Here is a 16,934-nt window from a genome sequence, read left to right as displayed (position 1 = left end):
GTTGTTCAATGTAAATTTCAAGCAAACTTACAACATGTAGCAAATGCAACATGTTTTTGTTCTTGCTCATAAATTCACATTAATTGCATTAAACAGATAAACGTCGCAACGTTTGCTTTCTTACCGGTAGATCTGTATTGACTGGGCTTGGTATCTAGTTCTTCCAAGATGGTGGCTTTTGTAGCGTCCTTTCAGTTCCGATGTAAGCCAATCGGAAGGAGCACAAACGAAAGGGGTGTGTGAAAGGGGGTAGACGCACTCTCCAATGAGTGTGCAAACCTTATTTGCATATAGCCGAAGAGCATTTTGGGAATGTAGGAATTCGCTTAAAACGCGATATCTTAATACTAATTATGTGTATATACTTTTATAGGACAATTTCTTTTGTCCATAATTTCAACTCTGCCCAGAAACATTTATATATCTGATAAGTACTCCCTCTAACATTACTAGTTTCCTAAACATGAACGATATATACAAAATTGGACTTCTCTACGTTCGACATCGAAGAGATAGAGGAGCATAGAGCGGAGCATGGAGAGGCAGGTAGGGTAAGGACCCGGAGAGAGCCTTAGCTAGAGGGAGGACAGTAAACTTCAGATGGGGAGGTGAGAGAGGCGGAGGGAAGGGGATAGTCACTAGGCATGGCTGCGAGATATTGCAGGTTCATTCATTGAAGGACGTGCACATTCTCTTTGAAGAGAGCGGATGTGTGCGCGCCCACGAGGTCAAATCTCCAGCAGGAGAAGCTCGTAACAGTCTGCTGTCCACATTCCCCTACATTCCCAAGAAAGTGGCGACATAAGTTGTCTCCCTAGACAGCAAAAGCTTCGCTTTTGCTTTCGTCTAGGCGAGACCTAAAAAGAATGCCAGCCACATGGAAGGACCTGGGAGGGTGAATGCTGCAATAAAATGTAAGCAGCTAAAGGTCTGAGCACCCACAGTGTAGCATGAGGTTGAAAACATAATAAATTAGTCACCCCCACGAGCAGATCAACAGAACGAAGCGTAATGATATTGTAATAAGTCCCTGCTCCTTGGAGGAAAAAGGAAGGACAAAGAGGCAGGACTGGCAACTAGTAAGCAAGGAATTTTAAAGGACATTGAAACAAACAAATGCGAAGCAAGGAATGGCATTTGGCCCACAGAGGTATATGTATACTAAAGTATGCAAGAGGTCGTACGCTTACGCTCAACCTAAAAAAGTGGGAAACTCCCATTACACATCCCCTTTCTTTTGTGACTCGTGATGGGTCAGAAAGTGCACTTTGCGAGTCAGAAAGACATTTCAGGGTCACAATGTGCTTTTGTACATTGCACTCTGCATTTTTCTGGCCATAAAGCCTGTGATTTAGGGCATTACAGGCTATGCAACAGCAACATTTTTTTGTATGATGGGCCCATAGTTGGCAGTCATCAAAATCCCAACAGCACTTATCACAAAACAAAGCATATTATTCAGTCTGGTCCACATGTACTATTAACGCACTCGACACCAACAGAACAGGTCTGACCTCCTGACACTTAAGTGAGCACAACATAGTAGCAAAGCCATTTTGTTATCAAGGGCTTGACACTACAAATCATACCCCGCTCACCATAACATTCAAAAGAAGTTAGCTTAAAGCTACCACATCTTCAGTCTGATAGGGCCACAGTGAAAAGAAATAAACTGCAAACTCCATTGGTACACACATCCACTATTTAGACCATGTTTATTTTTCACAATGGCCATGTAAATCATTTTTATTTAATACATTGGATATACCAGTTTTCTCTAACCAAAGACAACGAGCCCATAAGACTACTAAAACCAGATGGGACAGACACTCATATTACGAAGGTGCCAGAGCACCATAAAGATAGTAGACATTGCTGTAGAAGAGCTTATAACATGGCATAGATAATAAGTCTTCTAGAGCTTAGCAGGTGTTCACAGAAATTTGTGTAGGTGATTAGTTTAGGAGAGAAGGGCTGCAATAACCTTGATGCCAACTCTTTACAAAACCTCTGAACAGAGATGATCATGGAAAACTACACTTATCTCGTCCCTGAGACCAAATGTTTCTCTACCGTTGTCTAATACTTTGTAACTTCCTTGTATATACCGGATTCAGTTTAGGCAGTGAAGGTTAATCAAACTCATAGCTCCTAGAAGCATGGGTTATATTTTAGTTCACATTCTTGGTGGTATTATGTTCCCTTTTTAGTTATGTTGTCATCAGAAGAGCATATTTTGGCTTTGTTAAGAGTCACGATTTAGGAATTCTTCTGAATCAAAGGCGATTTAATTGGGCGGGAAGTGTCAGAGGAAAGAAGACCGAGGCAAACAAAAATCATAGGAAGACTGACAACAAAAGTTGATTTTCCTACACGTGGCTTCTTTGAGTGAATGGGCTTTGCATGAACTTAACCAAAAACTCAAATCTCAGATCTGCTCTAACCTGTTCACACTTTCATCTGTTCCCAGTTTGTAAGATAATTAAATGGCAACCAAATGTAAAGTGTGTTGTTGGCAGACTTAAGAAGATTTGAGAAATCTCAATGTATATGGCTCCTCTGGTTCCACAGATATTTTCCGCCATGCAGGATCAAATAAAGTCTTTCAAATAAGGTGGAACAAATCCAAACTTCAAAGTGAAATTAAGAGCACTGCACTGTGTTTATGTAGGACACATAATACGGATGGGCCTTGCAGATTCTTATCCAGTGCAATAAGCCACTGAAAGCCCTCTACTGAGTGCGGAAAGTCTCATGTCCTTGAATGAAGTATGTATTATGATGATCACATTCTAAAAGGCTTTAACATGCTCACTGCTCTTCTAGCTTTCAGAGGCTGGGCCACTAATTAAAGCCAGAACCTTCAGCCCCCCCCCTCAGATATTTCTTGGTTGGCATCTAGGCATCGATAAGTCTAGACCCAGAAGCCTCATGTCAACACGATTGGTAAATTTCAATTGGCATTTCAAAACATAAAATGCATAATTATTGCGTGGTTCTGTTGTTGTGTAGTACTGGAAATAGTCATGTCGGTGTGCTTATGAATATTGAAATTATATATATATATATATATATATATATATATATATTTATATTGCTTTAGTTAAGTGAATGAATTGCACAGAAGATAAGAGAATGACACATAAAACAGAGAGACTTTCTAGAATTATGCAGGTTTATTGTAACTATCACAATGAGGTTTTTTACAGCAAAACGAAAAAAAAAGAGTGCTTGGTAATATGGATGACCGATACTACCCATGTACCGGATAAAGAAGTATGTTCATGTAATTAGTTACTATAATAAAGAACTGTTCATCAGACTTGGAACTCAAGATACGACTTGTTAGTATTGAGCGAAGACATGTAAAGCAACCCAGACTTGTGAAAACTGCAGCGTAAGTCATGTAGAACATCCCAAACCAGCAACTCTCTGGGAAATGGTTCAATCCAAACTTTTTTTGACGAGTGAACTGCAATTACTTTGCCGTACAATACAGGAAGGTACACAATACAACATGATCATCACATTGTACGCATACCTGTAAGAAATTATTATTGGTTAATATGAAAGAGGTGATGGGCAGGAATGCCAAAATATTAAAGAGTTATAAACCCCGCACTTGAAGGCACTTTGCTGAATGGGGAATCCCCTTTTCACACTCATGATCTTTGGCAGTCCCTTCAGGTCAAGTAGACCAGCTACTTTACAATAATTATCTGTCACGCCATGTAAACAGAGTCTACAGAACCAGGTACAGAACAGAGAGGGTATCCGTCAAGCAGCAATACCTTCGTTTTCAGAAGTATCTTCATAGAAAGTCGGATAGGATTTGCACCTAGAATCACAAACAGCAGCTCAAAGATGGCAAAACCACATCAATATGATTTAAAAATGGATAAATTATTCTAGGCAGAAGACCATCCTTGAGGATCAGAAAAAACTGCATGGGGAAGCGGTTAGCAAGATAACTCCGAAAAACAAAAGGTGGATGTTATTTGGAGGTCAAATTTCCCAAATGCAAATTACAAATGTTATTCAACATGGACCACAGTTATCCTCAAAATCAGTCTAAAATGAACAGCTGTGTCGATGATCTAGTTCAACTAAATTATTCAATTAGTAGTACAAATCTTCACATTGACAACAAAGGATTCATGTTGATCTTAATTAAGCAGTGATTGGTTGATTTATCCAGGCTCAGAGGTTGCTCAGTCATGCCGACGCCTCCGTGATGGGACCCACGACAGCGATTGCTTCAATCTCCACAAGCCCATTCTGTAAGAAAATACAAAACACTTTAAATACACTAATATTTGTAGAGTGTGATCGCAATCACATTTATACGATTTTATACGTATAGAAAATATTGATTGCTCTACATAACACGTGACTGCAATAACTGCTTCATTAACTCTTCCTACAGCAAGATTCATTGGCACACTTGTAGCACGGTACAGTGGTGTAATACTCAGCATAAACTGTGGATGCACTGGGATAGCACCTACACCTGCAGTTTTGTGTCTTGTATTAAAAAAAAATAGGAGGAAATAAATATACATAAATGTGTTTTCCGAAAAAATACATACAATGTACAAATGGCCTATGCATTTGTGTCCCCGAAAATGGCTTAACAAATCGGCATATTTGTCAACACCAGTGGAAAGAGTACTGTGCAACCAAAATTAAAGGGCAAATTCCACCAAGGAGTGGCAGTGGGCATTAGAAGAGGAACAGTCTTCAACGACCAGGCTTCAAGGCCCAGATAGACAAAGATGTTCTTAACAGGATACTCCTTACTGCATGATATTCAATCTCTAACAAGGAAAGTATGATGTAAATCAAAGCCACAAAATAGTATTTGAAAGGAAAGCCTCAGACAATATAGCAGGCAAAGATAATGTATATCAAAAATAAAAAATATGATTTCAAAGGTAAGCCTCAGACTCACCACACCCCCAGTTCCCCCTTATGCGTCAAACAACCAACAATCGAATGCAAATGTTTCCCATGCCTGATGCCTTCTGAAAATTACTGTAGCTGTATGGGTGAGAGGTTGTTTTCCGATACAATGGGCGGAATAACTTCGGTAGAGTAGAGCCACTCTGGATTCGTTTTAAACTACCAACCAACTAAAATAAAGTCAGATGGTTTGCTGGATTTGTGTGCCTTAAACTGAAATCCTGCAGCAAGTCACCAAATTTGACCAGCTTTCTTATACTGCACAACAAAGTCCAAGAAAGTACTGCAGCCGACAACCTTCCGCGAGTCACGTAATTTCCCGCCAACTGCACCAGCATTATGGGGGACGCAGTCTGACTCTTTCCATCATGAGCATGGGCCCAAAAGTCAAGGCATGTTTGCCACACTGGTTTATGGCAGATCTTAGTAATGCAAAACTCTGTGGAACCACGACAGCATAAGCCTCAATGGCGCAAATTCACCCTGGTAACCGATGCAATCACAGGCGGGCCAATGGACAAGCTCAAGCCTCTGCTAACAAGTGACAGCATCATTTGAATTGCCAGTCTGCGATGGTGGAAGAGCATCATGCCTGCAGTCCACGCTTTTATTGTACATGTCAGTCTTATCGAATGTGTTAGTCTAAGTGAGTGAAAACTGCAAGACCTACAATGAAATCATCTGAATAATGGAAGTGCATTAGTCGAAGACCGTGGCCCGCTGATGAAGGGTAATGCATGGAATACTTCCAATGCTCTCAGACACAGGCAGGCGCTTGGGCGGCAATCCATTCCATCTTTTCTTGTCCAACGTGCCACAGCAGACACTGCTACCAACAATGGTGCATCCTGGTGCGGACAGCTAAATGGAGGACCAAGAGAGACAAGATTCTAAACAGCTAATGAGCAAGCAGGTTTCTTTCTAAATGATGATTCTCTCGGGCTGAGATGAAGTTATAATGGTATGCTGTTCCAGAGCTTAGAAGCCTAGTAGCCGAAGAAGCGTCAACCTTGCCTGCCCTTATTGATGTGGTATACAAGCCAGATTCACATTGGAAGTATGTAAAGCTTGTGTGAGTCGATAGTGACTGAACAGACTATGCAAGTAAACAGGACTTTTGTGGGAAAGGGCTCTGAACATTAAGCAGTTAGCCATGAAGATGGATAACTTGGCAATAGGTAGCCCAGGCTTCTCCATTGAGTAACTCGTGAGCTAGTGGTAGCTCTCCAGCTACCTCGAACTAGCTCTCTAATATGCAACCCTGCCTATTGATTTAGAATGTTTTGAGTGGTTTAATTAATTCCTCATTCTATATTGGCAAAATATATTTTGTATTGATGTGGACTACCATGCCTGATGCACCGAGGTGATCACTGTGTGTAATCATACATATGTTAGCCACTAAATCAAACTTGTGTGAAGTGGTCTCTATTAACGCGCTAGTGATAGAAGTAGCTCAGGATAATTTTCAATGTGCATAAGTAGCACTTATTACAGAAAAAGTTGAAAGCCCCTGAGCTAGCCAGTGTAGTTGCACAGATGACTTAAAAGTGAGTGATGACAAGGAACATTAAGAATTAGTATAGCACCTGCTTTTGGTCTATCTGAAGGCACTGTAAGAGATTGTGGCAGGCCAAGTTACATCAAATTTCAAAGTCCAGATATGATGTTATTAAGATACTGCACTACAGTCCTTTGGAAGGATACAGGTAGAGAAGCAGCAGTACTTTTCATACGGAGTTCAGAAGGGCGAAGCAGGTGGTGAATCCTTTGGAGGAATTATGATAAAAGTGAACGCTTACAGTCAAACCACAGCCCATGGTTTTTAACAGATGAAGATGGCTCTGGCGGGTGTAACAAGGTTTGTCGGCAACCAACTTTTAAGATCAGAAAGGTGGTTTATTACCGAACAGCAACATATCAGTTTATTTCACCATTCAGCTTAAGACAGCTGGTATTCATTTATCTATCAACTGCTAACATGCAGATGTGGAATATTTCCTGAATGTCTGACTGATTGTTGAGGATGGACACAATAAGTTGTGTGTCACCTCCATAGGAAAATATGTCAAAACCAAATGGAAATAGAAGAGCTGCTGTAAGAAAGTTCCTCTTTTTGTATTGTTCCCCCCAAATTGTTGGACTAATGCTACTGGTGTTCTGACTCTGAAGTGCACTGGGCCCTGCTGACCAAGCCCCAGTGCATGTGCCCTGAACCCTAAAATTGTATGTACAATTGGCTAATCCCCGATTGGAATATTTAACTTACATCTAAGCCCCCAATATATGGTACAAAGTGTACCCAGGGCTGGTAAGTTAAATGTCATTAGTGGACTGCAGCACTTAATTGTGCCACCAATGAATTGACAAATTGAAAAACACGGCTCTAGGTCTGCCACTGCAGCCTAGTCGGGCAGCTTTCAACCTGCCAACAGGACATGGCAAAATAAACCCTTTTGCCAAATCCAAATCTTCCTTTTTAGGTCTCGGCTAGTAACACGCTGAAAGCGCGTTCTCGCCAGAGAACTATAGTCGGCGTCTCAGCAGTCTCAGAACGACGAAGACCTGGCCGCGCGCAGCGTTTCCCCATAGGATAATGTTGTGCGCGCGGCCAGGTCTTGTTTTCACAGCATGGCATGGCAGACCGATCGCGACGCGCGCCTCTCTGGAATGCAGGGGGAGTCTGCAGAGAGGCGCGCGGCGCTGATAAAAGTTTCGCTGAGCGGCCCCCTCCTTCCCGTTGCTGGAGCAGCTCTGTTTTGTTCTTGTTAAAATCAGCTTCTTTCCAGTCATCGTGCTTTCCGATAACTAACATCATTAGTACAGCAGGTCAAGTACCACGTCCAGGATGACCGACCCGTATGGGTTCGGTAATCGTATTTCTGCAGACAGTCTGGTGAAAATGTGCCAGCATTCAGTGCCTGCTCGCGGTGCGTCTACAACGTGCATATCACCGCTCACACGGCAAAAATTCCTGCGCCCGCCGAGCGCCCGTGTCAGTTTCAGGAGGCGCTCGTATGGAACGGCGAGGCGAGTGGCGTGTTTTAGAACACATACACAGGGTTTAGATATTTAACCGTGTCTAAATACAGAACCTTTGGCCCAAATAATGGTTTCTATTGCTGCCCACCAGGTTGAATTTATTCCCCCACCGTGACAAGATGGTAAGGTATGTCACGTTGTCGCTTTATTAAGGATTTGTCTACCCATTCCAACTATCACCCTACAGGGTTTCTCTTAGGTTATGTCATTATAGGAATAAACCATTGTAAATTAAATTACGGGGCAAGTTGGAACTGTGTCAACCACCGAACCTTGCCGTATCGGATGGTTTTAACCTTCATCTGACTTTCTAAGTTATTCGCCATTACTATCCTTGCCCATGATGACTAGTTCATGCTGGACCATGGGACAATTTTAATCAGTGATGGCTACTAGAACCATTGATTCGGTGAGTAGCACTGGGAGTCTTTTCCCTGTACTAGTACTGATACGGCCCGCCTTTTTTGTATCTACAGCGAGTCCCCTGTCCCTTTCGCTTCTTTGACGTTGGAGCCTACAGGCCGAGAGTGAATGGTAATACATTCAGTGTCCTTTTACTTAATCACCATTAATCCTACGTGTCAGGGGGTCGAAACGTAGATTGCCTTGTCAGAGTGGACAAGTACAGACAATATAAATTGATTATCTATGTCTAATATGACTATGTCCATATGTAATTGCTGCCTGTATGTGGCTGGATAGATGTCAGTCAATTTTTTTTCAATTATTGTGTCCAGACACGGGCCGCGATAACTGAAAGCATATGTGCGCGTGCACCACGTGTTTACAATAGCGATCGCGAAAGTGCCTATCTTCGGGTGATGCTTGTTACTTTTACAGTTTTTCTTTACAGTGTGAAATTCATGCTGATTTTTTTTTCCTTTGCAATGTTAGGGTCACCGCGTGCATCCATCCCCCTGCTAGCTCTGTGCCCAGCGCCCTTGTCGCCTTCCTCCCCCCCCCACCCACCCACGCGCAATCTCACCCACAGTAACATGCTCTGCTTGCCGAGGGGGAAATAACATCACCCAGCACGGCAAGTTCCAAGCAGGCAGCTGCTGATTAATAACTAAAAAGAGCTGCTGTGCATGGCCCTTAACAACTTGAGACCGAGCACGGACCTGTAAACATTATTCTGGTCTTTGCTTGTGCCCGACCCCATGAAACAGCCACAGCTCGACCCCACCACACACAGCCACAGCCCCCTCATCTGGAACGGCGTTAACTTTTCACCCCCCCCCCCCCGATCCCCCACCCTCCTTCCACCCCCCCTCACGCCAGCATCGGACTGGCCTTCGTAGTGTGTTGGGTTATACCAGCGTGGGGCACTATACACTTCTTGAGAACTGTGTTCTGCTGTACAGCGCATAGACGCACGTAGTGCCCCACAGGTACCAACAACCATGAAAACAAGCATTTGCAATGCAATAGGTGTTGCATTATTAAAGTTTGAGCTATTGGCATTGCTAAATAATGCAACACCAATAGCTTTTGTTGCAGTTGGTGTTGCAATATTTAGCAATTCCAATAGCTCAAACTTAATTAACCCGAGACCTATTGCATTGCAAATGCTTGTTAATATTTCTAACTCACCCCCAGCAAAGGCCTTAGAAAAGTATAAATCACGGTGCTAAACATTAAACAGAACAGGTTTCTTAGGTTTTACATGGCCTGTCAGTAAAAACTTGCAATTGTCATTTTCAGGTAAGCAAGGACCAAACAACGGACTAAAGCTGCAGAGAACCCAGCCGATGACTCATTGTTGAAAAAAAGTTTGAGAGTTAAGGTAAAAGTTCGACTGTGACCAACCCTCTATGTATATGCAGTTTGGATACAATATACGCTATAGTTCTTATACGCAACCTGAAACATGAACATAGTTACTGCAAAATGTGAAAAGGTTATTGCCTTAAATGTTCAAAGTCTAGCAATCAAAACAAAATGTAATACTCACTTTTGGCAAAGCAACAACCTGGTATGCTGCCCTTGCAGGGCAATTACTTGGAAAAACTGAAGAATAAAAAAAACACAAAATATTTAAATACACCACAAGGCATAATATTCAATTGTTACATTCCTAACTAATTTCAAACATTTCCCTCTGCAAGTAGGATGTCTGTAAAGTCAGTGAGATAGATGTACACCAACACTTAACATACACCAACACTTAAAGACTGCAAAGCTCACACAGGGCATATGGCAACATTATATGGAGGTACAAAACTATGAGATGCATTATGAGAAGAGCAAAGGCTGAGATAAACCAATTGGCTTGACTAAGCTCATTTGTAAAATTTGAATCGATAATCTAATCTGTGATACAAAGTTAAAAAAAAACCTTTATCCGTGTGTTTGTTTGTGTATGTGTGCACACCCACACTCAAATATATGTACACACACACACACACCTAGGAGTTACACGGATTCCAAAATTGAATCCACTGGTGCAGGACCTCACCAACATCTTTTCACTTGTGGCAGTTCACCATCTGTGTATTCAATGAAGGGTATGGCATAACTGCCTCTATTGAAGTGTAGTTCTACATCAGCCAGGTCCAGCGCCTAAACTGTACATGCGGACTACCACAATTTATTGAAGGTTTTGAAAGTCTTACATGCAGTTCATAATAAACCTTAGGGGAATGAGGAAATATAGACCAAGTATACAGGTATAGAGAACTTAATCGTTCATGCGCTTACTGTACAGTGCAGCTATATATATATATATATATATATATATATAGCTGCATACAAAGTTTTACCATAGCAATCTGATATATATATATATATATATATTCACTGAAAAAACCATAGGTTATAGACCATATATAGTTAGGAATTAGCATTTACAAAACCATGAAAATTCACTGAAAAAAACCATAGGTTATACACCATATATAGTTAGGAATTAGCATTTAAAAAACCTTATTTTACTCACACAAAACCAATGAAATTCCATATATAGTTAGTTGTACTAACTATATATCGCGCACCCGCAATCCACTGCTGATCATGTCACATATTACATCATTCATGACATGGTCAGTGACATCACTGATGACATCACTGATGACATCACTGATGACATCACTGATGACATCTCAAATGACATCACTGATGACATCTCAAATGACATCACTGATGACATCTCATTTGACATCAATGGTCACATCACTGATGATATCATTCATGTGACAATACAATGCATCTCCTCACACTTTAATATAACCTCTGTTACACCCAGTGTTAAATACAGAATATATTTTTTAAAACAATTGACACACCAATACTAGTTACTACATACGCACTCACTGATTCCTACGTCTACACACACATTCACTCATTCACCCATACAATCATTCATACATACAATCACTCATCTTTACAACACTATCATATGCACTCATACACCCTATACAGACACTCACACTCTGCCACTCATCCTTGGAGTTACTCACACACCTAGTCAGTCCTGTAAAGAATCAATCACACTTCCATTTTCTAATCTATACAGTTAAACATAGAGTACCTTACATTTTCAAACATATTCTAACACATACTTACTCTCTTATAAATCATTGATACAAGAACACATTGATCTGCACAGAGTCACACATCTCCCAGCTAGCCACACACACACTCAGTCTCCCATACAAATACTTGGACAATCAATCAATAACTCATATAGTTACTCATATAGCTACTGATCAACACATGCAGCAGTTTACAGAATACCAGACATAATGATGCACAAATTAAGACAGTTTAGTCACTAACCTATGCATTCAGTGAGACACATTTAATCATTCACTCATACAGTCAGTCACGCACCTACTAAAACCTTCATTCAGACACTTATACATCCACTCATTCAGTTGTGATGTGATGTCATCAGTGATGTCATTTGAGATGTCATCAGTGATGTCATCAGTGATGTCATTTGAGATGTCATCAGTGATGTCATCAGTGATGTCACTGACCATGTCATGAATGATGTAATATGTGACATGATCAGCAGTGGATTGCGGGTGCGCGATATATAGTTAGTACAACTAACTATATATGGAATTTCATTGGTTTTGTGTGAGTAAAATAAGGTTTTTTAAATGCTAATTCCTAACTATATATGGTGTATAACCTATGGTTTTTTTCAGTGAATTTTCATGGTTTTGTAAATGCTAATTCCTAACTATATATGGTCTATAACCTATGGTTTTTTCAGTGAATTTCATTGGTTTTTTAAAAGCTAATATCTATAGCTGTAAAATGTATTCTTCTTTAAATCCAAAAATATATTTTATATGTTTATTAATAATTTTTTTTAAATATTTTTTTTTGTTTCGCTCCCGGTCCGCGAACCGGAAAGCTTCCCGTTAGCTCAAATTAATGCCGCGACCCGGTCCGCGAACCGGTAAGAAAATCAACATCGTGACGGTATCGCGTTGCCGCGTAATGCGTCTTGTGACGTACCGCGTTAGCGCACCCGGAAGTGCCCCGGGGCGCGGACCGAGGCGCGAAACGCAGCTCCCCGGAAGCGATCCGCGGCGCGTCGCGAAAGCGCGACGTATCGCGTTGCCGCGTAATGCGTCTTGTGACGTACCGCGTTAGCGCACCCGGAAGTGCCCCGGGGCGCGGACCGAGGCGCGAAGCGCAGCGACCCGGAAGCTAACCGGGGCGCGTTCCGCAGCGCGTAACATGAGCGTGAGAGGTCATGTGACTTGTTAATAAAACTTTTCATTGGTTCATTTCACTTTTGGTTTCATAATGATGTAAGGCTAGGTCAGGTGACCTAAAAATAACACTTTTCATTGGTTTAGAACTATTTTTTTTCCCAAATGATGAAAGCCCCCACCTTTTTTCTCACTCTGACTTTCAACTTTGAGAAAGGAAGACCTGATCATTTGCTCTGATTAAAAAATGGCTTCAATAGTAGCTTCAGCTTCTGCACCCCCACCACCACCACCACCATCTCCTCATAGGAAGAGAGGACCATCTGCACAGTTTATTGGAGACACAGAGGAGGAAGAGGAAGAACAAGACGGAGAGGAAGAAGAGGGACCACGATTTGTCAAAGAGTTACCCCGGGTATCTCATCGCAAAGTTAGCTTTATCTGGCAATTTTTTTCCATTCCACCAGGAGAGAAAAAAGTCAATGCACGCTATGCTACGTGCCTTATCTGCCAAGAAAAGTTATCCCGGGGCACTAATAAAAAATACAGTTATGGAAATTACACGATGCACCGACATATGCAGAGGTGGCATCCAATCAACTATAGTCGTGCAGAGGTGCGTGAACTACAACAGAACCCCCCAACTTCGGTGACAAGAACATCACCTGATATGTCTCTCACATTGGAGAGGCCAACGAAACAGCGCCAAATATCCCAAAAAATTTTGTCCATATGAAGGTGACATGCTTATATTGTGGCACTTTAATTTCATGCGCAAACATGAGTCTGAAATTAATTAATTTGGCTTTCGAGAAACACCGATGCTCCAAACGCAGCAAGTTTTAAATTTTTTTTTTGCTCCTGTTGAGCCTTTTTCAATGCCTCTTTCTGTTCCTTCCCTTTGAAAAAAAACAAAAAAAACAAATAAGTGTTCAAAAAATACAAAAAAAACAAATAATGTTCAAAAAAGAAAAAAAATATATAAAACAACAAAAATATAAAAAAAAAAGTTCTTTTTAGAACTACCTCCCCGTTATTAAAAATTAGCTAGAATGTTTAGCACTCTGGCAAGCTCTATTTCTTTTGGTTCGCTTCCCGGTTAGCTTCCCGGTACGCGAACCGGGAGCTAACCCGAAATTTAAAAAAAAAAAAAAATAGAGTAAGTAAGGCCCTTTTAAAACCTCCACATTAAACCTAGGGGGTCATGGAGGATCTAGTATGCCCCCTTATGGTTATTTCCCCCTTTGTTTTGTCCTCCTCTTGTCTCTCAATCCTACCGAGAGACAAGATGGCGGCCGCTCCGGACTGTTTAGAATGTTGACAGACACCGGAGGGCCAATCAGCTTCGCTTCGTGAAGTTCCGTTACGCGTAAGGTCCGCGAACCGGGGCGCTGCCCGGTCCGCTGTTACAGATATATATCTTTTTTTAAACGTTAATTTCTCAAAATCCACTGGAGCACATATATTGAGACCTACAAAAGGCACATCGGGCTACCAGTCCCTACAATTTTGCCAAGTTTCGTGCAAATCCATTCAGCCGTTCGGGCTAAAAGTGAGGCTAACCGCCCTATGGTAAACTCAATGTTAAAAACACGTTTTGGGACCCCCCTTTTTTCTCGGCCCCCCCTTGACGAACCCCCCCCAAATTTCCAGGGGCTGCTCAGAAACAAAATGTTCCATTTTCCAGAAAATTTCAGCCAATTCCGTCCACAAACGCCAAAGTTATTAGACATAGAATTTTCAAAAATCCCATAGGGAAAAAATCCTAACTATATATACCTACTGGCGACCGCCAGTAGGTAATATATATATATATATATATATATATATATATATATATATATATATATATATATATATATATATATATATATATATATATCAGATTGCTATGGTAAAACTTTGAACAAAGTGATCAACACTTGAAGATCTTTCAGAGTTAACATAAATATGTGAGTGAAGTTAGGTTATATGGCAGGAATCTCAATCGAAGAGGCAGGACATCAGAAAGGCAGTGTACACTGGTTATTGTAGTAATCCAGAAATACTTGGGAAACACTGTGATGCTTAGAAATATAGCAATCAATGGTGCTAAACAAGTGTGATTACATTGAGCAGATAGAGGGCATACAGATAACAAAATGTGAAGAGGAGATGGGCGACTTGGCTTTTTTAATTGTAATGCAGTACCCCAAAAGTATGACAGTTAGTATCGATTTTACTGAATACATTTGATTTTGTTTCCCGTTTATGTTATATCCTTTTTTATGGGTTCACATGATCTTACAAGAACTGCCAGCCACTGCATTTTGTTCCACCGGCAATCTTTCCGTCACGTATTGGGGACTTCAAAGATAGAGAGAATTACCATACTTCAGACAGGAAAGAATTAATGCTTGGAACCACAAGTCTCAAAGAGAAAGATAGAAATGCTTAGATTTTTCAGAGCATTCTCATAATTCCAAAACAACTGCCTGCTAATGTCTGCACTTGTACTTCAAAGGTGAGTGTGTTATCCAGCCAAATAGCCAGGTTTATTTCCTTATTTTTGGAAGTGGGGTGGCTACCTAGAGAGTCTGGTCAGCACATCATCGACTAATGATTAAAATCACTGCCTACAACCATCACTTGTGTTTTATCACCGTTAAGCTTCAGAGAGCTAACTGACATCTATTCTGCTATGTTCTTTAAATGCGATGTGGGTTGATCAGAGGCAGATGTGTCAGATGTGAGGGAGATAATCTGAGTGTCGTCAGCATATGACACAATTGTCAGTCTTTGTAGGGAGAGATTAAAAAACTCTACCAATACAGGTTAAATTGAGTCTGCACCTTGTGAAAGAATCAAACGTGGGGCAGGGTCCAATGGGGAACTCAAGTGATTTCATGAATCCTCATATTATTTACTAATAAGAGGAAAATCAGAAAATGGTTCACAAGGTAGCATGTCTTAGCCATAAGAAATCAGGATCTTTAATGGTAACATTTTGAACCGGGCATACATATTTCAGAGAACTTTTAAAAATAAAAGGTTGGTCATCTCATCACAGCGACACTCAGATTGAATCGGCAAAGTGTCCTTATCTGCGGAACTGGTAAGGGATTTAACTATTTTAACCCCTCCGCTGCTGGTGATGGAACCACTCCGTCATCAGCTGCGGTCGCGCTGTGCTGATGACGGAGCGGTTCCGTCACGGCCCGCCTGGCGCGCCTGCGCGGCGCGAATTCCGTGCCTGCGCTGTATGTTCCATTGAGCGGGCGGGGCCGTGACGGAACCGCTCCGTCATGAGCACAGCTCAATCGCGGCTGGTGACGGAGCCGTTCCGTCACCAGCATGCGGCCGCCCCGCCCCCTTAGCACTGCGGCGGAATAGCCGCCGCAGTGAAGGGGTTAAATATCTCTTTAGCAGAGTAAGATGCCTTGTCTATTTTAAATGTGTAATAAGTTGACTGCCTACCTCTAATGGAATAGTGATATTTTGTGACTTCTTTTTTATATTCCACTTTATTACTGGAGCATATCTTTTTCTTCAGTTCCTTTCCCTCTGTTTGCATTCTTTCTTAAGTTCCCATAGATGGATAATAAACCATGGAAATCCTCTAATTTGATGACCACTTTTAGGAGTCCTAAGTAGAATATTCTTACCTAGGGAGGACGTAAGCCAAACGTTAAATGTTGCTAATTAATTGTTCCTAACTCCGGTTGATAGATTAAACGGGCATGTTTCCTCCTGGTGGGTTCCAATTTCTTTGCACAACAGTGTTTTTTTCCCCTCTTTGCATGGAAGAAAAGAGGAAATATATTATGAACCGACCAGATGACTGGTTTGGGGTTCATTACTAATATGTCAGGAAAATTACTACAAATTGACTAAAGCAGGTGGCCTTTTTTGTGTGTTGGTCCCTTCACGAACTGTGTCAATTGTCAAGCTAGATCTTGTTTAAGATTCCTTGCACTTGAGCAGCTGCGGTCATCTAGATGTATATTTAAATCACCCAAAAAGGTGAAGTTAACTCTGTTTAGTACTATGCCATCCAGTGCACCGCAGAGAGCTTGTAAAAATTGTGTGACTGGCCTGGGAGGGTGATAGGCCAAGACCTCTGAGAAGGAAAAGTAGAATTTAGAGAGATTGCAAAAGAAGAGCTTACACAACCTGGTATATATTGAGAGGAGCAAAGGCACAACTTAAGTTTCCTTGAAGAACACAGCAATCCCTCCACCAACTGTTTCTAACCGTTTATGTCTGGTTCTATTATATCTG

The 16,934-nt window shown here is 41.3% G+C and overlaps 1 protein-coding gene across 2 annotated transcripts in view; it reads right to left on the bottom strand.

Moving 5' to 3' along the window:
• Positions 1–3,154: 3,154 nt before the first annotated feature.
• The window catches only part of RIDA (reactive intermediate imine deaminase A), a 101,183-nt gene continuing 87,403 nt past the window's right edge, over positions 3,155–16,934 (bottom strand). For both annotated transcript variants that reach the window (XM_078686980.1, XM_078686979.1), the window contains exons 5-6: positions 9,959–10,014; positions 3,155–4,278 (exon numbers count right to left, since the gene is read on the bottom strand). In XM_078686980.1, the coding sequence (XP_078543106.1) occupies positions 4,216–4,278; positions 9,959–10,014 (119 nt within the window). In that variant the 3' untranslated portion in view covers positions 3,155–4,215. The remainder of the gene's footprint in view (positions 4,279–9,958; positions 10,015–16,934) is intronic.

Source organism: Lissotriton helveticus, chromosome 4_1 (genome assembly GCF_964261635.1).
Source record: "Lissotriton helveticus chromosome 4_1, aLisHel1.1, whole genome shotgun sequence".
In the NCBI taxonomy this organism is placed as follows: Eukaryota; Metazoa; Chordata; class Amphibia; order Caudata; family Salamandridae; genus Lissotriton; species Lissotriton helveticus.
The sequence above is the reverse complement of the archived record's forward strand: the minus strand, read 5'-3'. Positions and strand labels throughout refer to the sequence as shown.